Source organism: Anopheles moucheti, chromosome 2, assembly GCF_943734755.1.
Source record: "Anopheles moucheti chromosome 2, idAnoMoucSN_F20_07, whole genome shotgun sequence".
Taxonomy (NCBI): domain Eukaryota; kingdom Metazoa; phylum Arthropoda; class Insecta; order Diptera; family Culicidae; genus Anopheles; species Anopheles moucheti.
This window is the reverse complement of record NC_069140.1, coordinates 78,039,238-78,062,762: the sequence shown is the minus strand read 5'-3', so window position 1 is coordinate 78,062,762 and position 23,525 is coordinate 78,039,238. Positions and strand designations below refer to the sequence as shown.

General features: G+C 41.5%; 3 protein-coding genes across 6 annotated transcripts; 1 reads left to right on the top strand and 2 right to left on the bottom strand.

The window, feature by feature from the left end:
* The first annotated feature begins 71 nt into the window (after positions 1–71).
* On the top strand, positions 72–3,889 carry LOC128302405 (uncharacterized). 2 transcript variants are annotated; one of them, XM_053039235.1, is made up of 3 exons: positions 72–313; positions 665–998; positions 1,612–3,889. In XM_053039235.1, the coding sequence occupies exons 1-3, from the start codon at positions 227–229 to the stop codon at positions 2,055–2,057; spliced, it is 867 nt and encodes a 288-aa protein (XP_052895195.1). In that variant the 5' UTR covers positions 72–226; the 3' UTR covers positions 2,058–3,889. The 2 variants fall into 2 exon arrangements, with proteins under 2 accessions (XP_052895195.1, XP_052895188.1); XM_053039228.1 differs by having other exon boundaries at positions 662–998.
* Positions 3,890–4,639: 750 nt separating this feature from the next.
* LOC128299199 (tetraspanin-9-like) lies at positions 4,640–4,972 on the bottom strand. Its single transcript, XM_053035093.1, has one exon. It carries the CDS (start codon positions 4,970–4,972, stop codon positions 4,640–4,642), a length of 333 nt encoding a protein of 110 aa, XP_052891053.1.
* A 157-nt stretch (positions 4,973–5,129) lies between these two features.
* On the bottom strand, positions 5,130–22,935 carry LOC128297054 (tetraspanin-11-like). Of its 3 annotated transcripts, none has more exons than XM_053032607.1 (4): positions 22,815–22,935; positions 6,770–6,894; positions 6,511–6,702; positions 5,130–6,231 (listed from the first exon to the last, which is right to left on the bottom strand). In XM_053032607.1, the coding sequence occupies exons 2-4, from the start codon at positions 6,845–6,847 to the stop codon at positions 5,800–5,802; spliced, it is 702 nt and encodes a 233-aa protein (XP_052888567.1). In that variant the 5' UTR covers positions 6,848–6,894; positions 22,815–22,935; the 3' UTR covers positions 5,130–5,799. The 3 variants fall into 3 exon arrangements, with proteins under 3 accessions (XP_052888567.1, XP_052888570.1, XP_052888568.1); XM_053032610.1 differs by having other exon boundaries at positions 22,811–22,846; XM_053032608.1 differs by lacking the exon at positions 22,815–22,935 and adding an exon at positions 22,434–22,517.
* Between the last annotated feature and the right edge of the window lie 590 nt (positions 22,936–23,525).

The window sequence follows — 23,525 nt, the reverse complement described above, 5'->3', positions numbered from 1 at the left end:
CCAACTGTCAAACAGTGACATCATTTTCGTGTTTAAAAAAAGAAAAACAACAAACGAAACAGAAACCGGATTGCGAAGCGAGCTGTGTGTTTTTCATTCCCTATATAGTACTACGCGCCCACAACATTATCGTTTTCGGTGTAAAGTGCATCCGTCTGGCACGAGAAACAAGCGCGAACCCATCGATTGTGTACGGGGCGGGTCCCGAAACGTTACAGCTGCAACAATGTCCACAAACAGTGGCGGCAGTGCTGGTGGACAGTACCCAGCGATTGTAGCAGTCTCCAACTACCACGATATTTACGTTCAACAGGTATGGCGACGACGTACGATGGTGCCACGGTGCCGCGTCGTTACGGTTCACGCTCCCCCACACACATTTCACTGCCAACAGCTGAAACACCCGTCCCAAAGTCAGCCGAATGTCATGTACACGCGCTTCCTCACGGGATGTCCGAAAACGTCCCGAGACGCTTTCGCCGCGCGTGTGACGACATCTTTGCGAAAGTGACCAACGAACGGCACGGCACCCAAACAAAGACGCGACAATTTCTCTTTATTCCGATACGCGTCCGAATCGATCCGTGCAAAGCGCGAACCACACATTCTAGTGAACGGTCCGGTTAATATGGTGCGTTTCTTTTACTCCGATATGTTTCAGCAGCCCGGCCAGGAAGAACTAGATAGCACAAATACAACCACCTCAGCTCCACCGGTACCACAGCCAACAGTGATAGTGTCCTCGCAGTCGGGTACACAGACCAGAAGCGACAGCAGTTCTCTCTACTACCCGACAGCTCCACCCGTCCCGTACAGTGAGCTCGGGGAACCGAGCACCTCACGGCGCGGAGAACCGCCCAGCTACGATGAAGCGGTGGACGTGGAAGCGCCACCACCGTCCTACGATTCCCTGTTCGGAAGGGTCCGAGAAGCGCGCAAAACTTCCCGAGGAATTTTGGATTTTTTAGTAAACATTGTTATTCTGGTGCTTGGCACACGTGAGTATTGCATTGTTTTTCCTGTATTACCGTATGCATTTAAAAAATTGGACAAATTGCAGCGATTTTTAATACGAGTTCCCTGCCACCTAACGGAGAACCCAGCACTGTTTCATATTTTGTAGTTATTATGGACAGTCAGTCAGGCATGAAAGCCAAATTGATCTCGGCGTTCGTCCTGGAGGTTGGGGAAACAACCGGTGAAACAGTAAGGAAATCTCTGGATAGGATGGTCTTTATTGTGTAAAAGTGTCAGTCGAGACCAGTCGCATCTGAGCAGCATCAATCCCCCAGAAGAAGGCTAAAGATTCTGGTGCAAAAATGCTTTTTAAATGGTTAAGGATAACGTTTTATCGAAGATCACTAACCCTCCTTATGGTACTCAGAAGAAATGAGTATTTTTTTATGGTAAACCTCAATCAGATAATCAAATTCAATTAATTGGAAGGTAGCAATAGCCCTCCAATATTATGAATCATGAGATTCAAGCGAATTTTTGTTACATTCTATTATCTTTAATAGTGTTTTATTGTCGCTCAAAATTTATCCATTTTGTTTAACGCATGCAATACTAGCACGGATTGTAAGATACATTGGTTCTTTCTCCTTCCAGTCGGTTGCACCATCGCCCTGGGCATTACGATCGTCATACCGGTGTGTATGATCGTGTTCGGTTCCATCTACCTGTACGATTGCCCGCAGGGTGAATACATACCGGTGTATCTGCTGGTCGGCGGTGGTTTCGGTGTGCTGAAACAATTGCTACACCTTTCCACACGCGTCCGCAGCCGGGAGGAACAGGAACTGGAACGATTGCGGCAGACACCGACGCAAACGCTCATCAACTGCTTCATGCTCGGTTGGTTCATTATCGGTTCGTTTTGGATCTACCAAATCTACGAACCGAACTACGATCCGGCACTGGGCAAGTACTGCAACAAATCCCTGTACCTGTTCACCTTCTGGCTCATCACGTCCGTCTACATGATGCTGTTCGTCGTTACGATCGTGCTGTGCAGTGTCAGCATCATCAGCCTTTGCTTTCACCGGCAAACCTAACCGGTACTGCCGGACGTTTCGACGGATACGGGCCCTGCACAGCCTCACCTGACCAATGCGCACCACTAGAAGCCATCCTGCATGCGGCTAGGAAACGTCTGCGCACATTATTATTCGCCGTGAGAAGCTTGTTGTCGTAATGCATCAACCGTTGCACATCATTACATCTGATCTTTTGTAAAAGATTGGGTTTATTTGTTGAACGAATTGTGGATGGTTGGACAGAACTCGATAGAAACTCGTTTTTTACAAAGGTTTTAATTAGCTTCGGTTTATTCCCTCTCAGTGGTTTTTTTTTTTGCATTCGTACAATCGATGTGATCTGCACCAAATAGCATCTCGCCGTCGAAACAAACAGATACGTTGAACGTGTTTGATAGCTCCTTGAGAGTGTGTTGCTTTTTTATGATAACCCCTTGATGTGGTAAGTCGCATAAGTTGCAATAAGTATTAATATTGCACAATCACGATGTTTTTCGGGAAGATCTCGTATCTGTAAGGATACCCAGGACCCCTTTTCTGCGTTCCAACTGCAGCCACTTGAATGTTTTTTTTTGTTTGAAGAGCAATTGTCTTTCAGCTTAATGCTTGATGCCGAAAGCAAATGATGAGATGGGAATATATTTTGCTTTGGACAAACACCCGAATATATTGACGAACTGATCTAGTAAATTACTCCTCTCTTCCATTTATCGCTTTCTTTTCCATTGCTCCAAATGCAAACTATTTTTATAAATTAAGTTAATCGATACCACCCAACAAGCACGTACGCTGGTTGGCGTCAAACTTATCTCCCTAAGTTGCTCACAACCGAACTCGAGACAGTCGAGCACTTGTCCGTGGGGTCTGTGTGGCATCGCATAAGTAATGCGCCGTTTCGTTGGTCTATTTACAACCAAAACTGTATGCCTCGAAGTTTCTAAGCATGTACTATGTGCGTATGCTTCCTTATGCTTTTAAACGAGCCGTGCGCACGTTTGCTGCACGTGTGCTCCTCTGCGGTAAAAAAAACATAAAATAAAACGCCAAATCTATAGTGTACAGTAACAAAAAAAAACACACACAAAAAGCTGCGTTCGGTGTCGCACATGATTTAAATGTTTAGATATCTATATTATACATATAAATATATATTATCCATAAGCCAGTTAAATACACATACACATGCTACGGTTCAGTTACAGTGGAAGCTTTCTGTCTTCGTTTGCCACATGTTGGCGTGTGGTAGCTGTACGTGTGTATATCTATATTTTTTTAAATCATCCATTACCAACACCACAATGATAAATGGTGTGATAAATTCTTAACGTTTAAATGAACTGTGTAAAACCACGAAGATTATACATGCATATATACATATACGCAATCGATTTATACAAAAAAAAAACAGAGAGAATAAAGGGTAGACCTTCACGAAACAGACCAAAACAAAAATAACAAAAATAGTTAGCAAACGGCCAATGCGCCATGGAGGCACTGCATGGTATAGTTATAAATGGAGAAAGAGTTATAAAACACTAACAGGAACCCTCTTTGCAATGGGTAAAAGGAACAAAAAGACACACACAATTTGAAGCTCTCTATTGGTACAGGAAGCTTAAACCTAACCGAGCAGCGAAAACGGTCTTACCTTTGGCGTTGATATAAAGTGCATAATGCATCTTACGGCCAGTGTACTGCTTGTTGTACAACGCTTCTCTTTCTCATCGATTCCATACTACTGGTTCAATCGGCCCAACAACATCCAATAGCCGTACCATGTTGTAATAACAAATACACAGTTCCATTTAATCTCACTGATCAGACACAATAAAACAAATATTGGAGAGAACCCTGAACACCTGTGTATAGTGAGAAGTTGGGTTTCTAAAGATGAGAAATGCTTGAATTTGCAACATTGAATTATTCATTAGCTACTTCTACCACAACCTGAGTAATGTTTGAGGACATTGTAGAACTTCCAGTTATTCTTCCACCAGATGGTCCATCATGTTATGATCAGATCTGATTTTATGATCTCGGTTTAATTAAAGAAGATGCAAAAGCAGCCTCAAAATGGTTTCCTAATATTTTTCCTATATTTCAAGGAACTATTCTTCTCCCTGATCAGGACACTATTGAAGACTTGCTCAATTTTTGAGCTCTCAATTGGCAAAGGTCCCAGATAACTGGAAGAAGTGAGAGCAAAGGATTTTTTTACCAAAGTTACTACACGGAAACTGTTTTGGTTATTTTCATTTCCCTTCCTTGGCTTTTGTCCAAGACTCAGCTGTTACGTCTAGACCCTCTGGAGCCATTCTGTATGCTCGTCTTATCCACCTTATGTGTTGCTCTATTAGTTCCTCTTAAGTTAGACCTTGAGATTCTTAACTTTTCAAATAAATATTAATTCATACATAAGAGCATTCATACTCCCTCGAAGTCTATTTCTTTATTATTAGGTAATCAGCTCATGTCAAAAACCCAAATGTTATGTTCTCCAGATTATTAACGCAACAAATTGGATAAATCTTCAGATATGTTATTTCATCTCCTCGGATACATTTATTTTTAATGCGCTTCTATCAATTATACAATTAATTTTAAATGATTGTCAACATGTAGTAAGCCATAATGGTCGCCGGGACCATTACCAACAGCAGCAACATCGATGCTCCACCGAGCAGCAAGCTGTTCCGCACCAATGCTTGCGTGACCGCTTCGTAACAACCCATCCGGTAGATCGTGAGCGATGTCTGGAGCTGCTGGCAGGGTCGCTTCCGTGCACCGTAATCATCCATACAGCACGAATCCGGGATCCGTTCGCTCCAGTCACGATAGTCCTCCACGCCGCAGCAATGCAAATCCTCCTGCGTCATGTCCCAGGAAACGGTCGTCAACCGGCGGCGTCCGTACGTATCCAAACTCTGGTACATCTGGTCCTGCAGCCCAAGGGCAATGCGCTCCCGAAACGCGTAACCCAACACGGACCCGACACCCAACACTACCACGGCCAGGAATGATAGCAGAAAGTACTGCGAATGTACCCCCAGCACCCCCAGTACGGAAAATGGGAAATTGGAAATTTAAATTCTTTATCGCTCCGCTCTGCTTTATTAACCACTACATAAAAGCACATGGAATTATACAATCGTTCTGTTTAGCATAAATTTTGCTTCCTCAATTTGTTTGTCGTTTGTCGTACAATTTTTGCAATCCCCTGGTTCATATTTTGTCGTCTCGCTTGCAGCCAATCGATTGTGTTAAATTAAAATAATAAAAGAAAAACCTTAACAATTAGGATGTAATGAGAGCACAGAGGGGGACGGATGTGAAAGTGCCGTTCACGTTTGCGTGAAGCGCTAAACGCTGTCCAACGCCTACAAGGACACGTGTGATTCTTACGCTCAAACTAAGGGAAGCACATTTACAACGAACAAACAAGCTAGTAAGAGATACCGATGTAAAGCTCCGCCCGGTCTATGCGCTGTTACGACGAATTTACACAAAAGGTGATGATTTGTGCCGAATTGGACGGAATGCTTGCAAATTTGTGATCTGCCCCGTCCAGATCGTTTGCCGGACTCCACAGCGAAAAAAGGGAGGGCCGAAGAAACGAGCAGTAAAAGTAAATGTCTTAAAGTATCGAAGGACGATGAGATTGCTATTGCTTGCTCGGTGTGTTCCGCGTGCCATACTTTCCACGGAGGATGGAAAGATCGCCCCACTGTAGGGAAACGTCCCCAGGGTGCCGCCCTTGCGTTTATTCAATCATCCGGAACAGTGAGCACGAGAATATCATGCCGAATATGAGCAGCACGGCGACCCCAATACCGCCACCACCGATGATGGCCGCATTATCCCGTATGTAGCTGGACGTGATCTCGAGACAACCGTTGATGTAGATGTTTTCCGGGCTCGGGTTTTCGATGCACGGCTTGTAACCGTCCAGCGTGCGCTGGCAGCACGACTGCGGGATGTCACCGCGCCAGTCGCTGTAGCTCTTGACGCCGCAGCACTTGAGCCGCTGCTGTGTTTCGTCCCACGCCGTCGTAATGGTGCGCCGGTTACCGTACAAACTCATCGACGACCGCATCTCGTCGCCCATCGTTTGCGACACCTTCTCGCGGAACACGTACCCAAGGATGCCACCGATCAGCATCGTCACGAAGATGAGGAACACCAGTATGAAGTACTGCAATTGCGGAAATCCCGCGGAAACAGCGTGCGAATGCGCCCCCGCCGGAAGCGTTCAAGGAGTCCGCGCGGGGTAGAAGGTTGCGGTGAAGGTGTGAGGTGCGGTGTCGGTGAAACACACAATCGGGGAAATTAAAAGAAAAAGAAGCATTTTAATCGAAACGGCCAAAAAAACAAGCACACATTTCATTTCAACTTGCAGTGCGCGTAACTGTTTTTTAGTTCCAATTGTTTCTTTGAAGCTACTACCACAATAAGCCACAGTAAGCCAACCTACCGTCAGTAGCATACACTTGTACTCCTTGGCCGCACCCATGCAGCCGAAGAACGACAGCAGACACACCAGGGCGGAGGTGGCAATCAGCACGTACACCGCACCGGAGAACAGATTCGTACCGAGCAGCTCGTTGATGAAGTGTTTGTCCACCAGTGTCCAGATGCCCAACCCAAACACGATTGCGCCACCGAGCTGTAATGCAACACAAGATTGTTAATACCCGGCAGAGGGGGCTTACGCCACTAGCGATGATACTTACAAAGATGACAAAGTTGGCCACAAACATGCTGTACTTTACGCACTGCCCGCAGCAGTCCATTCTACCTCCGGAACCCATGGTGTGACGGTTCTTGTCCCTACGCTATGCCAGACGTGATGTCGATCCTGCCGTGATGACAACAAATTTGATAACGTTGCAATGAGTTTGTTAAAAATTTTAGTAAATTGTTATATTTTATAATAAAAATTAATTGTTTTAAAACTATAAAGAGGAATTCATAATGACACCAGTATTAAGTCAGTAAAGGCACTAGAACTAGGATTTAACATTATAGAAATCGCATTCTTGGAACTCTTTTTTTATTAACAGAAGAACGGTCAGGCCGTAGATCTTACAAACTATCCTTATTATCTAACATTTTTAAGTAAAAAATATAATAGCTATATGAAAGAGAGAGATTTGCTTCCCCAAACCTGAGGTTGCATCTCGTCCTGAGTGGACTCGGTAATAAGTGTATGTTAAATACTTGTACTGTCATGATATTGTAGTTCTTTGGAGACCTCAACCTGGACAAAGGAGCCGTGGTAACATCCGAATTGCGATGGAGTGAAGGTGTAGGTGCGTCAGCCTGCAAGGTCGGGATAAAGTTTTGTCAGGCGACGGTACTCGGCCGTGAGTGTTTTAGCGAATTCCAGCAGTAGACCAAGACCTCGAAACGGTTGTAGTACCATCTGTAATCCCTATGGACTATCTTGCATTTATTGTAGAACCGGAGCTCATAGTAGTCCAAATTCAGCATATATTTCACTGACAGTTGATATTGGCCTCCTTTGACCTTCGACGATAATAGGATTGATTTTACATATAGTAGACATTATCCTGCCCTTCTTCACATCAGAGAAGTAACTGCCAGAGTATCGTAGAATCACGAATAACAAATAATATCTGTACGAACTACTGATGTACAAAACAAGAACAATATCCCAACACACACTCTTGGAACTCTGATTGGAAGTTGTTTACCAGATATATACCTCCAAAGTTGATGTCTTCATTAGAATTATAAAAGTCCACCATTAGCGTACCTTTGTACAAAGTATGAAGGAGCAAATATTTCGTTTATTGGCTACGTGCGAATAGACGAGGCATTTCATTTTTCTGGAATGACAAATGACTCATGATTTGGGGAGCTATCGTGAAACTATCACACCAATATCTCATTGGGAGCAAGGTCTTGAAAATGGTTGTAGAAGTTGCAGAACTTCTCCAGCACTTCATCCTCCAAACAAGAGTTACTGGCTGTAATCGTTCTCCTCTGTTTGACTGTAACTCTGAGTAGGTACTTTTGTGTTGCCTTTTTCTTCCCCATTTTCCTGCTGCGCCCATACGTAACGATCCGATAACGTACGTCGATCACCACTTGCGTGACTCATTTGCTGTTTGACAACGAACTCCCTCTCAGTGTCACCTTCGAAACAACGCGCCGATACAACCTATTGGTATACCGTAAACACTTCCCTCTTTTCGACCACGGAAAGCGGCCTAAGCGGAACCTTCCCCTTGGATTGTTCACGATGTCAATTGCTTAATTGACTTCAAACGTAAAACCACTGTGCGCATTTACGCACTGTTCCAACAGCACATGCCTCGCGGATAGGGTTGTCCGTTCGAGGCCACCGGGCTACCGTTAAAGGCCACGGTTGGCACAAGTGTAGCGCGCCACGTTATGCTGCGGAGTGTGTCGTGAAGCAGCCCCAGCTCATCAACGGTCGGCCGTTAATGTGTGGATCCGCATTCTCGACCAAGGTCGTATACCGATGTTTACGTCGGTAAGAGACGCATTATTTACGTGTCTTTGTTGGCTGGAAGATCTGATGAAACCATAGTTCTAGAACGATATTTTTAAAAGATGTCACCAGATGTGTTGCCATGATTCGTATGTTTTGCGCAACACATGATACCGTTCTGAGATGCCTGTGGTCTGATGTCATTTATTGGAGACTTTCGCTATGCTTGATCCGGTCCGTAGGTGTTCAATTACGCACATATGCTCAACTATTTCACATCCCTAAATAAATCCCTAAATATCTGTTGGATTTGTACTAATTGAAGGACTACTGTAGAGGCAACACTGTAACATTGAACACATGCTACGTTACCTTGTAGTTCCAAGTCAATCTGTTAGATTACCACACTTCGTTTTCACTATTTCCCAAACAAATCGTTCCAATCTCGCCTGATTGATCTCACAAGATTATTCATTAAACAACGACCACAAAACAACTCAAAACCTCAACTCGAACCCATCTCATCAACGTTGGCCACTTCCTGGCATCCCATCATCATCTAGATGTATCGCGCTCGGTTCCAAAAGTGAACGGAAGACTGCCATTCATCGAAGAAACGCACGGTCGAGGGTCAATGCCGAAATCGTTCACCGCACCGTACCTTCGTAACCTTCCACCGGTCGAACCACCGTTCACCGTCCCTGACCATCGAGGTTCCGGTTTCCTTGGGAAGTGACGACCACACGGTACTTTCGCTTTTTCTTGTGTGTGTGTGTACGTTGGTCAACCAGGGCAGACAATATATTCTCCCTTCCTACCGTGCTCTGCTTCGACTAGCTGGTTGCGCTGTCCTGGGAACCAGATTCCGGTAGGTGTTGTGCTGCAAGTTTCACGCTCGCCAAAAAGGCGTCTACTTGAACGTTCGGCCCATCCCAGCGCCGGTCAATGATGCTGGCGTCAAGTGTAGGTAATGTTGGATTACGCAACCGTCGCAAGTCGTGGAGCCGCCGAGCGCGTCCATCAGACCACGTACGCGCGACTAAACCGTGTGCCACCGTGCGTCTAATGGTGTGAGGGTCCGTGAGGGTCCGATTATGTCGCCGACGGTTTTGGTGCAGCCCAGTTTTGGGAAGCATGTTCCATCGCTCCAGCAGATGGTTACGACACTGGAGAAGCACCGTGTGGGACCGATCGAGCCGCGATCAATGCGCGATCTTTACGTTCCCCGCCGGAGGTAGAGAAACTAACGCGCAAATGGGGGACGTTAAAGACAATTAGCGTGAAGGGAAAGGGTGTTTGATCTTCTCATGTGTGGAATTTTTAGCTAAAATAAACATAAGTAAACAGGAAATAATATAACAAAACGCTTACAAAAAAAACCCTCCCAAACTCTAAAGATCGTTAATGATGATCGTCGTTTGCATTTTTTCGTATAGGCACGAACATCAACAGGGAAAGTTGAAACGCTTTTTCTTCCCAACCCAATCGTTCATCGTTGTGCAATGGGGCTGTTCGGTTTGGTTTTGATACTCCTTGCGGTGGTTTGGAGATATTATTTTTTTGGACACAACAACGCGTCATGACGTTAACAATCACATCTCGGCACTATTTATGAACATTCGGCTAACGATATCAGTAGATTAATGAAACGAAGCTGCAAACGAATGCTCGTCCAACACGCCTTTTCGAGTGACAGTGATAAATTAAGTAGGTTTTATCTATTTAAAGCAGTGAATTCATGCAAATAAAGATATGCCATAAAGACATGATAGATAAAGATAAAGGTAGATACAGATGATGAAGCCGTACATTTGGATTATTTTTCTTAGCTTTCTATAAGGTTTCTTTAAGTCTAGTGAGGCTTATTTTTCGACCAAAAAAAACTTAGATTCAATAGTATGACAGTATGACAGTATGATGTACTAGCTAGATATAATGGATATAATTTTATTACCAAAGCATATACTCCAGACTAAAAGAAAGTAAACTACTAGGTGCAGGGCCACAAGAGCTGACAAAATGCTGACAAATTTTGTAGAAAATCCACGACAAAAAGTTTACAAATTCCTGACCAAATGCTGACAAAATTTTGTATCGCTTGCTAATTAAGGCATTATGTTAATATTATTTTTTATCAGAAAATTGTATTTTATTTTGCATTTGACATAAGCTTGATTTTTGAATGAACTATTACTTATATTTTATCATTATTCCTCAAGTCACTTAATATTTACACACAAAAATAAAAATAAGAAATCCTTTATTATATTTTTTTGGTAACAACTGTCGAATGCTCCTTCGATCATGTGGATATTCTTGTCAATTTACTTTGTCAAAAAGTACAATTGTGTGCGCGGCAATGGTATAGTGATTTTTCGCAGTTGACAAGCTGATTTTGTCACTTGACAAATTTGTCAGCGTTTTGTCATCTCTCGTGGCCCTGCACATACTCGAATTCCATAAAATACTAAGAATATTTTAATGTTCGGTTGAACTTATTCTTGATTCCACTTAATAATGAAGGAACAATTTTAGTGAAACTTTACACATAAGACTTGAGTGTATAAGCTGAGCTAAAGCTCAATCAACTAAACACCCCTGCTCTAAGCCCTTTTCTTCAAGATAAGCTTCATTAACATTCATTCAAAAATTGCTTTAATTCACACAGTTCAGTTCGGTTGACTAGCGAAATCACGACATCACACATAACGCGTTTTTCTTGCTGTTAAAATTCCAATCGAGGGGCATAATGAGCCACAATATCACACCCATGTGTGGATGACTCCCGGTGTCATTTACGTAGCCGATCTGAAGATCAATGTTCCGGCACGGAGTGCTAACAGTCAAAAACTCGCATCCGTTACAAGTGAGTTCACGCGAGAAGCTGTTCGATGTGGTTTAAAAATACAATCCAAGCGTCATTTGAAATCCATTATCGCATTATCCATATGCTCTTCAATCCGGTTTCAATCGTTCCATCCACCATCAATCTAGCGACATTGGAATGTTGCTTGCAAAGCGAAGTTATGATTCATCCACTATTCTTAACTAATCCTCACTAGTTGGTTGGTAATTATTACCTTGCTTTTTAAAATCAATATTCAAAACACTGACGGTTAATGCAAAGGAAGGACAAGCGATCATTACGCGTTACGATCGCTCGAAACACGGAACGTGACTCGCTTCTGTGACTAGCTCCAATTAAGCGTTCTATTTCTACCGTGCTAGTTGTTCTACAGTCATGCACTCTGGAATGTCGTTTTGCTGCGCGATCACTGCAGGAACTCGTGACTTAAGTCATATGACTCTATTGGAAACATGAGCGCGAGTTACCAGCCGGTTTGCTACGTTGAAGTTAAGACAGCTTCCTTATCCCTGAACTCCACCGCAACACGTTGAAACACAGATTTTGTGACTCTTTGCACAGTTCCCCCAAAAACAAAACTTTGAAAGTTTACAACGAAACAACACTTCACTTCAGGTGCCTCCTTAACGAGAGCATAAAAAAACCTCACTTAAAGTGAATTAAAATTACCAGGCACGAATTTAAACCCTGAATGTTGTCGCAACGTTACGTAAATCTAATCCTATTCAGGCTAAGGATGCATGCAGAAATGGAATGTGCGCCGAACCTCGCGAGCATAACAATCATTGCTGTTGATGGAGAGACCAAACACCAAACCCCCGTCGAGGAGTCACTTGTGAAAGCAAAAGCTTCTTTTCACCGTTGCGCTAAACATCGCGTCATCGCGGGTTGAGGTTTCGCTTTGCTTCGGTTACGATTGTTTTATTTGCCTCTTTATCAATTGGAGCGCTTTGAATTTCAATTTCGGTTGGAACAAAAGCGTAAAGAAACTGTGCAAACTTTGGTGCAAACGGTGGGATGTATGAGCGAATTTAGAATGAGTATATACACCTTGACTGAAAGGCTTTTTTTATTTATCGACACAATAACCTCAAGAGGTCTCCAAGACTTTTAATTATTCGTAGCTGGATAGTCAGTCCGCGGAGTACGGAGGGATTGGTCCAGATGGGATTTTGAACCGGTCCGTTCGTGTAAAAATCGGCGTCGCTACCAATATACCAGCGGGCAGCCCCATTGGTTGATCCGATTGAAACTGACCAATTGAATGGTTGAACTGTGGAAAAATCCCAACTACTTATTTCTTGCTTGATTAATTTTACCATCAAATTCATGAACTGCTTTATCATGATTTTGCAAGTGCCAATTACGATATTCATTTTTACATCACATGGAGTATTGCTTATCTCCAATTTCAATCAACTTTAAATAAATAAATGGTGATTTTAGCGTAAATCGTTGTTTTAAAGCAGGCATTTTAACTCCAATTATTAGGCAAATTGTTTGCTATCGTAAGGTTCCTAAGGGGTGATTTGCCTTTATCCTTCGTTGGAAATGTTTTCCAAGAGTTGTAAACTGTTATTTAACACGTTCACCAAAATTTGGGCGATGATCTATGGAAATCGTATTTGAACGATTTTGACACGGCGGTGAAAAGGTCCATCAATTTAAATCAAGGTAAAAATTGGAGTGCCTATTTAAGAAGGCCTGGTAGTATGCAAAAAAAATACAAAATTACACCAAAACTATTTATTCTTAAAAAAGAAATAGCAGAGATTTATCCTATAGAGGTAAAACAAGTTGAATTCCTGTAAAGTGGAAACGGGTTTTCAAATTTTATTTAATTCTGATAATTATTACCATAGCATTCAGATTCGTAATTTCCACTGTCTACCCCATAATTAGTCTCTAACAAATTTATGATCGTTTCTGTTTGGGATTCCTCTGCCTTTCGCTGCAGTTTTCATCTCCCTAAGAACATATAGCAATACGCCGTCATTCGAGCTTTACAAAACCTGCTTTGTCCAACCCCTAAATCTCAGAATTCTGGGAATTTAACCCGCTGATTCGAATTGATCAATAAATAAGTTTGCCCACGGCCTACATCTTTAAAGGTGAAACTATTGCCTATTTCGAAATGAAGCTAATAAAAAAAAAGTCCCCATTCACACACCGCCAAAGATAGTGTTTTGGGTGAGGCTATAACCGGCAATCTAACTGGTTCGGTTGGAATTTTCTTCAAATAAAGCGTGAAAGAACGCGAACCAGTTTTAATCTCAAAGTGTCCGGCTAAACCGTCAAACAGGCATCTGTTAGCATCTTATTAGCATACGTTGAACGGTCGAGCATGTGAAACGTCGCTCAAGAACGTGATCAGATGTTGTAAACAGGTGAAGATTAATTTGTTTAGCGATGATTGTTCTAAAGTCCTGCATCCTGGGTAGGTGTAAAACCAATTATAGACCAGTAAGCTAGCCTCATTCTTTGTCATTCTTTGTCCTATGTGACAGGATCATTCTATTCACGACTCCAACTCACAAAAAAAACAAGGTGATTGACCTTAGCTGACGGGTTCCTAATGGTAACAGTGTTTCGTTGCACTAAAACCACCACTTCTCCACCGGTTGCGATGCCGAATGGGGCTGTTGCTACTCACGACGAACGACGATATGAATCACGCTTTAAAAATTGCACCCATCCCCTCTCGATTTGCATTGTCACCCAGGACACAATCGGCACCCGGGATCCGACCAGCTTGGCGAGTTGCTGGTTTTGTTTCCTACACCCAAACACAGCAAACCGGAAACGGGCCTAGGGAAGTGTCAACCGGGTTCGTTTTTTTATGGACACTTTGCGTGTGGTGAGGTGATTGATTAGGGCACGTGTCAATGTACGCCTCGGGTAAATAGTATGAGCAGGAAGGTAAAGTTCATTGTACATTCAGTGGCAGCATGAATAGACAACTCATTTCGGAGTCACTTGGAGAGTTCTTTTTTCGAGCTTCTATATATATACATAAAGCAATTGATTGTAGAATTTGTCTGATTTTTAGATCGCTTAGATTAAAATCTGATAACAAAAAAGTAGTTAAACTATTGATCAGATTAAGATTTTTCTTCATCTAATGCTGCTTGAATTTGTCTTCTATTTTGTTCTTCTCTTTAATCTGCTTCTTTCGTCTCCGTTTTTATTTTTAATTCATTGCTTTTCTTACTTTATATCATTCTTTTTTCTTCCACTTGTAGAAGTAACAATTTCCTTTCCATTACAATCAATTTATGTACGTTTACTTCTATTATTAAAATATTAATATTATTATTAAATTATTTAAATTGTCACACTTTGTACGAATCGTTCTTCCCTGACATTATCCTTTCCGCTAGCTTCGATAAGTGGTAAGTTATTTTAAATTCATGACAATGTTGCATTCCTGCCTAATTGGTTGTACGTGATGTGCATATAGACGATTCAATCAACCTATTGTTCATCGGTTTCTTTGAACAATTTTTTATATCCATTAACAAAAAAACTACTCAAAATGAATAGTAAAATATGTCTAATTATTATATTATCTCGTCTGCATTCGTTCTTTGTCCAGCCACAAAACCCTACTGGGACACATTTGAGAAACCCCGAAAAGGGCTGCCTGAACTTCACGCTGACTTTATTTTAATTTTCCTAAAACACCTGTTCCACACATCGCATGATTCAACGCCACATTCTAAACACTCTCCCTTCATTGTATTGTTTGCTCGAGCCCGCTTGGTGTTTCATTCCTTTTCTATTTTCCCCCAGTGTGTGTAACAAAAACTGAAATACACGCACAAAACGTACAACTTAATTAATTACACTTCCGGCGTTATGTGCAGCTCGGGCTGAATATTATTCTGTAAAAATAAAGGCAGTATAGGGGAAAGTAGGTAATGGCGGACACCCTAGGATTATTTTAAAATGAACTGAAAATGCAGTGGTGATGAGCGATGTGCAAACATTCTTTTACTTGTACCTCATCAGATAATTCATTAACATCTTCAATTTGAAACATATTTTTTAACTCAAGAATCCAGTAAAGTTTTATCATTATGCATTGGTTTACGTTGGCAGGCACATACACCAAGAGGGTTTTATTTATTAAATAAGGTCTTTTGAAAGGTCTATAAAACGTAAGCCTAGTCAAACATCAGCTTTCGAACGTCGATAATGGAATAGCCAAAATTCGATACAACTTCTTTTCTAAGTCTAAAATATGTTACACCAGTTCCTCTATTTGATCTTTGTTGAATACAGAAGCAAGTGGTCCAATTTATTGACTTCTGTTAATCATAAATCGATAGCAACAACAACTGTTCTATGTCCGTCTTTCCCTACAATAAAGTGACTGTCAGTGCCACTGTGGAGCCTGTTTTTTAAACAACTATTATGAAACTCGTTTGCGTAGCAAACCCGCCGAAAATAAATATGCAAGATGTTATAAAACTTAATATCCGAAGTAACTAAATAGCATCCTCAAGCGTGTTCACGAACAATATTTTGTTTTTTATTATAAATTTGACACATTGACAAATTTGGCAGCATAATAGTTCTCCAATGTTTTATTACACGTTCAGTTTTGATGCTGCATCATTAAAATATTTCATACTATTATGAATTCTACAATTATAAAAGGTGTCCGTCTTAACCCCCATTCCCCTACATCCCAATAAAACAATTCACACTATTCGTCGGTTTCAATTCGTAAGGGGTTTGGTAATATGGAAACAAAAAAAACCCCAAAAATTGACACCTTTTCTTTTCACCAGTGGGAAGAAGGGCTCTCTGCAGGATCGCCAGTCCGGCAACACCCCAGTTTCCGCTTCGAAGGATCGCAACGGCGCTCGATCGATGATCGTAAATTATTTCCAAAACAATTATTTCGTTTGCGCTTCGTAAAAGAACACCCCGTTTCGTTTACACTCTTTTCAAATAAATATTCCTTCCACAAAGAACCTATCTTCATTTTGCTTGGCTCTTCTAACCTAAAGAAAACCACGTTAGCATAGTAGCACCCTCGACAAAATAGTGCGCGCCAGCCGTTAAGCGCGTACTGGGTGCTCGGATCCGTTGCGGTCGAGTTTCAAAACTGTCGAAATGGAAATGGAACACATTACTTCAATGATTTATGCTAATCGGTACCACTCACGGCAGATAGTAAATCGTTCGGGACCCCTTCAGAAAAAAGGCCCCTCCCGTAGACCAGCGAGGACTCGCCTCGCTCGAAGAGTGAAAGTTGACTGATGAAATACGGTTGAAAGATTGTACGGTTCCCAAGTTCCCCGGCTGCATGATGGATGCAGAGTGTGATAAATTATCTACCTTTCTGTTTAATTTATTTGCTACTTAAATGTTGCGCGGTGACATCGACACTACTATTCTTCCCAAAAACGTGACCGGAAACATTATCTCGGCTGTGTTTCCTATTTGTTTTTTTTTCTAGCTAGAGTTCAGCCACATCTAATGTTTTGATAACAAAAACCGAACCGTTTTTTACGACGCATTTCCGTAACGTCGGGCGCTTACAGCTGGTGTTGTGCAACGATTTTCACCGCGCGCGCGCATACAGTCACGTGTCGCGCTTTGTCGTCGCATGAATGAGTTGACTGATCGATGCCGCAGCATTGGCGTGATCGTACGCCCTAAATGCACCTTCCACGTGAAGAATTTTAATGAAGCAAAGTCACCGAATGGATCGTTGTTTGGATGGTTGGAATGATGCATTAGGGAAAAAACATCATAATACTTAAACTGGTTTTAAAATAGTAGCTCAGAAATATAATGGAATTCAATTGGCGCTGACTAAAGAAAAGGTAAAGAGTTAATATATTTTATGGGAAAATCATGAAGCTGCATTTTTATAGCCAATTGAAATGTACAAAGTACAAAAATTATGGTCCAAAACAAAACTTCCCTAAATGATGCAATATTCCATCAGCTCTTGAGCTCCAAATCTCCGGAATTCACAACAACTGCGCAAAAAGCATTACTTTCCTCGCTTAGCAACACAATGTAAAATATTCTTTGTTGTGCCCCTATTCAACATGAACAGCATGAATAATGATCTTCGCTTTTCATTGTGTTTTTCCACCCCAAACCCACTAACTAGGCATCGATCAGTGCGCGCCCACAACGTCCGCAATATCTTCCCGCAAACGATCAGTTTCGGTTGACGGTTTCTAAATAAAGCCATTACGATAACCGCACAACGGGACGCCCTGCCACAACCCCGTGACCGTGGTGCTGTGCGCCATATCAAACAAGATCGGCACGTTACCATACCGATGACAAAGCACGCCTACACCTACGAAAAACCGACCCAACAGACACTTAACGACGCGCTAAAGTTTCCGTCTAAACAACGCCAGCACAACCACCGCCGGCAGCAGCGCCGGTTGGTATTTTGATCGTTCGGAAAGGCAACATACGAAACGTGTCACACACACCCCTCTTTAGGGGTGGGAGGGTGCTATCATTAGAAACGTAAACAAGCGATACGTTGTCAAATTTACGAGCCCCGAAAACCCGTGGTGCTGTGAAGCAGGAAGTCTCACAGACACGCGGACCGTCTTTATGACGGATTTTAATGGTTTAAGAATCTTAGACACGTAGTGTTACAATTTATGTGCCTGCCGTACTGTGTTGATGTGATCGAGAAGATCTATCTGCCGCATGAGCACTGTTCCGTGGGTGTAGTTTACAACACCCACCTAACCAGTAGCCCACCGTTCGTTGAACAATTTTATTGGGTCTTTCTATTTGTTAGATTGTTAGTTTAGATTTTTGTTCCTTTTTTGTCCAGTTCGATAATTCCTTAATGGAAATTGATACCTATGGTATAATCTCGTTATATTTCTTTCCAAAATATATCATTGATTGAATCACAGAAAGACCTCTATTTATGATGAAAAATATCATCAAGGTTGAATAAAAAAAAAAATTTCAAAAAATATAAAGTTTTTACAATAAAATGAGAATTATTTGTACAACACATTAGAACATCGACAATCCGAGTTAGGAGGCGAATACAGTTAAGAGACTTCAAAGTCTCTGTAATCTAATACATAAACCAACAATGCATTAATAATCCGGGAAACTGCAGGTCTGCCGCATGCATAATCAATTTCGCCGAATAATCGAAACTTCTGCTTAGTATGTCTTACACTAATGTAATATGGAAGTTATAAAACTAATTTCACCATTTTTTTATTTACCTTACAAGGGCTTTGAGCGAATATGGCTAAATTAGCCTCTTTACGATTTTACAAACTGTTTTCCCATGTGTGTTACAATATATTAATCGTCAAAGTTAAAGTTGTTTGTATTTCCTTTATAAGTTTTGTATGTTTTAAATAGTTTAGTAATTTTGTTTCGGTTTTTCTGTCGTTTGCATGTATGGTTTCGATGTTATTGTCAATATGATATCATCGATTACGATGTATACTATTTTATCTGGCATTTTTATGCAAAAAAAACGCATGTTGGTGGATGTTCCATTGCCAGGATATGACTGTGTGTCAGGTTTCAGATGCCTTACACGCAGTCTAAAGAGTGCCACTTGATCTTTGTTGGTTGGGTGATCAATGTTTGGCCCTACCGAGATTTTTATACGTCGTAAAAAGGTGTCCTTTTCTTCGCTCTGCCATATATTCATTAACACATCTTTTTTCCCATTTATGCATGTCTCTGTAGGACACCGGTTGCCCATAAGGTGACAAATTGCGACCGTCGTTCGCCAGAGAGTCAGCTTCTTCGTTACCCATTATCCCGAGAATCCAACAGAAAATAATAAAAGATATTTTTGGTTGGTTATCGAGGACTTTAATTAATGGGCCTTGCGCTATCTGTATAGACAACGTTAGGTTTGGTGGGACATGCCTCTTCATCTGCCCAATGTCAATAATTATAAAATCTTATGCGTGTGCGTCTGAAGTTATTTCTCTATTTCAACAGCTTTTGTCACACTTTCAACCGAGTTGAATAAATTAAAAATGTTTAAAGAAAACATTACGAAATGTATTTAAATTAAATATGACTTTAAACAATAATCGTGGCGTGCGACAAAGCTGACAAATGTTTTAAATTCAATGATATTCAACGTTCTAATTAGTAAATTGGAAATTAACTATATTTCTGCGTAAGATCCAATTTGTGTTTAGATCACAAAAAACTCTAATTAAGTCACTATTTTATTATATACTATATTATTTACTCGCTCGCACGGCCTTGCCAAAAAAAAGTGGGTTTCCATTGAATAAACGAAAAAATCCTGAATAATTACAATAATTAATGATTGCCCATTAAATTAGTATACAGAAATGAAGATAACAGTATCTACATCCTGAGAAAAAGGATCTTGATGTGACCAATTATGAACCATTTCTTATTATTCTTCTGGGAATAAATAAACAAATTTTAAACATTCTATGGTAACGTAGTAAGACAAAATATTTTTCAAAATAAATTGTTGAAGGTTCTTCGTCCACTATGTCATATAGCTATTATAAAACCTCACGGCTTAAATGTACCATAATTAGATAAAAATGACTTCACGATCCAAAGCCATATATCGTTCGATTATTTCCTGCCAATTTGTAGATAAAAAACAGGCGATGATGGAAACCATTAGCGAGCCGTGCTACCCCCAAGGAAGCAGAACAGTGGATCAAATCGGATTATATGATGCATCACTAATTTATGAAAATCGTTTTCCATACATTAATCGTTACTTTTTATGCCACCCAATCAGTGGCTGCCTTCCCTGCCATTCGATCAAGCAATCCATGGTCCCGTGGAGTACTGCTGACGCTTTGGTATAAACACAAATCCTCCACAACAACACACAGCGACCAGACGTATTCGGGTCAATGCCATCCCGCGCACGTTAGCTATGGTACGTTCTAAGAAGAAGCGTAATAAAATCCAAGCTAATCAAACAGATTTGGTTTCAGCGTACCGGCGGCGGTGGAGTTAATACGAGCGCGAACAAGTGTTCTTTCCAGCGCTGCCCAACAATCTTCCCACAAACATGACTTTGAAAACCAAAACAAAAAAAGAAAACATTAAAATGAATTCACGCTTTCAGGCAAATGGAGACAATATAAAGCACTGCAATTTATATTAAAAGTCTTGTCCAGTTTTAAGACAATCATAAAAAAATAAATGAGCCCGCATTTATTTGCGATGGCCGGTAGCGGATTTATCGTTCGCGGGGAATGGAATGTCAATGTAAAGAAACCACGTAAGAATACGCGCGTTGGTTAATTGCGCTCGGGGCGCTTTTTTGTTGAAGGACGCACATTGAATCATAAATAATATAACGCTTCGGAAGCGAACTGCATTACCAAAAGGCAACGGAAAACAAACAAACAAAAAAAAACATCGTTTTGAAAAACAAAATCTTCAAGTTCATCATTTTGCAAAGCCTAAATTGTCTAATTTGTAGTTGTTTTCCCTCTCTCTCTCTCTCTTACTCTGTGTATCTCTTTCTCATTCTCTTTTCCACAACGGAGGTCAAAATGTTGGCTTTCCCAGCCTGCTTGATCGTCGCTAACCTTCCGCGGCTGCGATCGATCATTCCGAGTTCGTGCAAAATTCATTTTCAACCGTGCACAGAACCGAGTGACTTCAACGCTGGTATAGAAAGGGAACGTTTGATGCACTGCGTTGGTGTGCAGCAGCGTACCTTACCCGCCACGGTTCCACTTGCCACGAGCGGTCGAGTTTTGTACTCGGATAGCAGTAACACAGTGGCCAACATTCAACATACCGCGCATCGAAAAGGGGTGGTTTGAAGGGGTGCTTATACAAGGGAGGGGAAAAAATGCCTAATGACCAACGCGGGCGCACTCGTTTCAGGCTTTGCTTCATACACCCCTACCCCGAAACACAGCAAGATTAAGGGTGGCTTGTTGAGAGAAACAACGACAATAAAAAAAACAAGTTCCAACAGCTCCATGACGACCACGCGCGCACGCGCCAACACACAACTCACGCACACCAGCGCCAGCGATCCACGTTCGCATGCACACAACCGCGTGCGCACCTTTCCGCGTGTGAAGGCTTCCATGCCCATCATGCCGGCGTCGGTTTTGTTCCACACAGTGTACCACGCTTACCAAATCGTGCAACGACTTGGGGTCAGGGCAGCTGGCAGGGTAGCATCGTGCGGGTTCACTTTTGTGGGACTTAAAACACGCTCCGGCACAGCCACTTTCAGGGAGGCCACCTGTAGGTGGCGGGTTTATGCAATCGGTTCTTATGCTCCGGAGGCTGATATTCGCGCGCTTGTTTGGGTGTATATGTGTGGAAAAGTTTAAGCGAATTTTGGAGTATTATTCAATTTATCACAAAAATTATAAAAAATATAACATTTATGTTTAAAAGATATTAGAAAATTCGTTAAAATATTCCAATGTACACCGTCAATACATTATTGTTTGTTTCTCGCACGAAAGATGTTGGTTTTGTTTTGCCATGATGGGCAAGCATGATCCGTGGGCTTGTTGAGGCGGTTACCCTTTTTTAGGTACGCCAAGCTCTCTTCTTCTACACAGCGTTGCCAAATTCGACGATCGACACGATCGCCATTTCACCGAAAGAATGACGCACACACACATACAGCCATACACGGTATGTAAGCGAGGATCAAAATAACAAACACTTCACAGTGGGGTGATTTCTTTTTCTTAATTTTATCTCAACAAAATACACGCCTAAGAGATGCTTACTAAATCACCGACTTGACACATTCGTTATCGAACTACTATTTACTAGTATCTGTGTTCCTGGCGTGACACGCTTCACACAAACGAAGTTAGCCTTGAACGTTAACGATCTTCACAACCTGATGGAGGAAGTTCTTTTTTTATTATTTCAGTTGCATAGCCAACACTAAAGGAAAACGCATTCTACCACCACTACACTGAATCGGTAGAATTCTTCCTGCACACGCACCGAAAAAACCGCCACTTTAAAGATCACCGTGCTGCGTACATTTTAATTATAATATTTCTCATTTCACCTTTTTGCATGAACAACACAAAACCGCACCGTGCCACCGACGTTCATCCGACGACGAACTTTGGCGCTTTATACCGTGGGCATCATTGCACAACCGATGCCTAAAAATATGCCTTTCACAGTTTTAACCTCGCCGCGTTGTGGTATTGCTTTTGGCACACCAGCAAACGTTAAGCTCCCCCCCCAAACAGGTTGAACAACTTTATGCATTTGCAACTACACTACGCATTATTTTAATTCTAACCAGCACACCACGATCACTTTTGTGCGTAACAAACACCAAACTTGCCTACCAATCTGCGACGGAGACAGTGCTGAGAGAAACAGACAACGGACACGGTTGGGGAAGTAAAGGTAGCGAACACACGCGAATATTACCTACCAACAAGGATTTCAATGCGACAGCGTTATTATCCTGCAAACACACTACCAGCACCGGACCCGATGACCGTTTGTCAAGCACTTGCGACGAAGCGTAAACGCGTGCTGCTCGAAGCGCGGTTTCAAATCAAATGATTCGTTGCTGGTGGTGGTTGTCGCGTGTTGCGCCGCTGGACGCTGCTCGTGCAGGGTTGTCACACTCGAGAAACTCAGCAGGAACGTTGGGGTGGCTTTATTATTTTTATTAACGTATTAATCACATTGATGAAGTGGAAAGCCGGTGGTAAATCTAACTACGAGTTTATTTATTTTCATAACATTATTTTATTTTTTAATCCAAAACAAACACTATTAATATTAATGGTAAAATAAACGAATATACATTTAAAATAATATTGCCAAAAGTAATTACTCACGAAGGAGAATTTAAAACGTTGGTTCTTGGTTTTGGAATAATACTATAAATTGCTACACATTTTAAACTGGTTCAAATGGCTTTTATTTTTTTTATTTTTTCAGTTAATTTATTATAGTTCAATGTGAAAATGTTATCGAAACTGAAGTAAACCTGTGATAAAAATAAAGAGGGAAATTTAAAAAAAAACTTATACTATTTTTACCATATGCATAAACATTCGTATTACTGTGAAATTTCATAAATTCAAGCATAAGCGCCTGTGGGTATGCAATCAATTGCATACGGTATGTTATG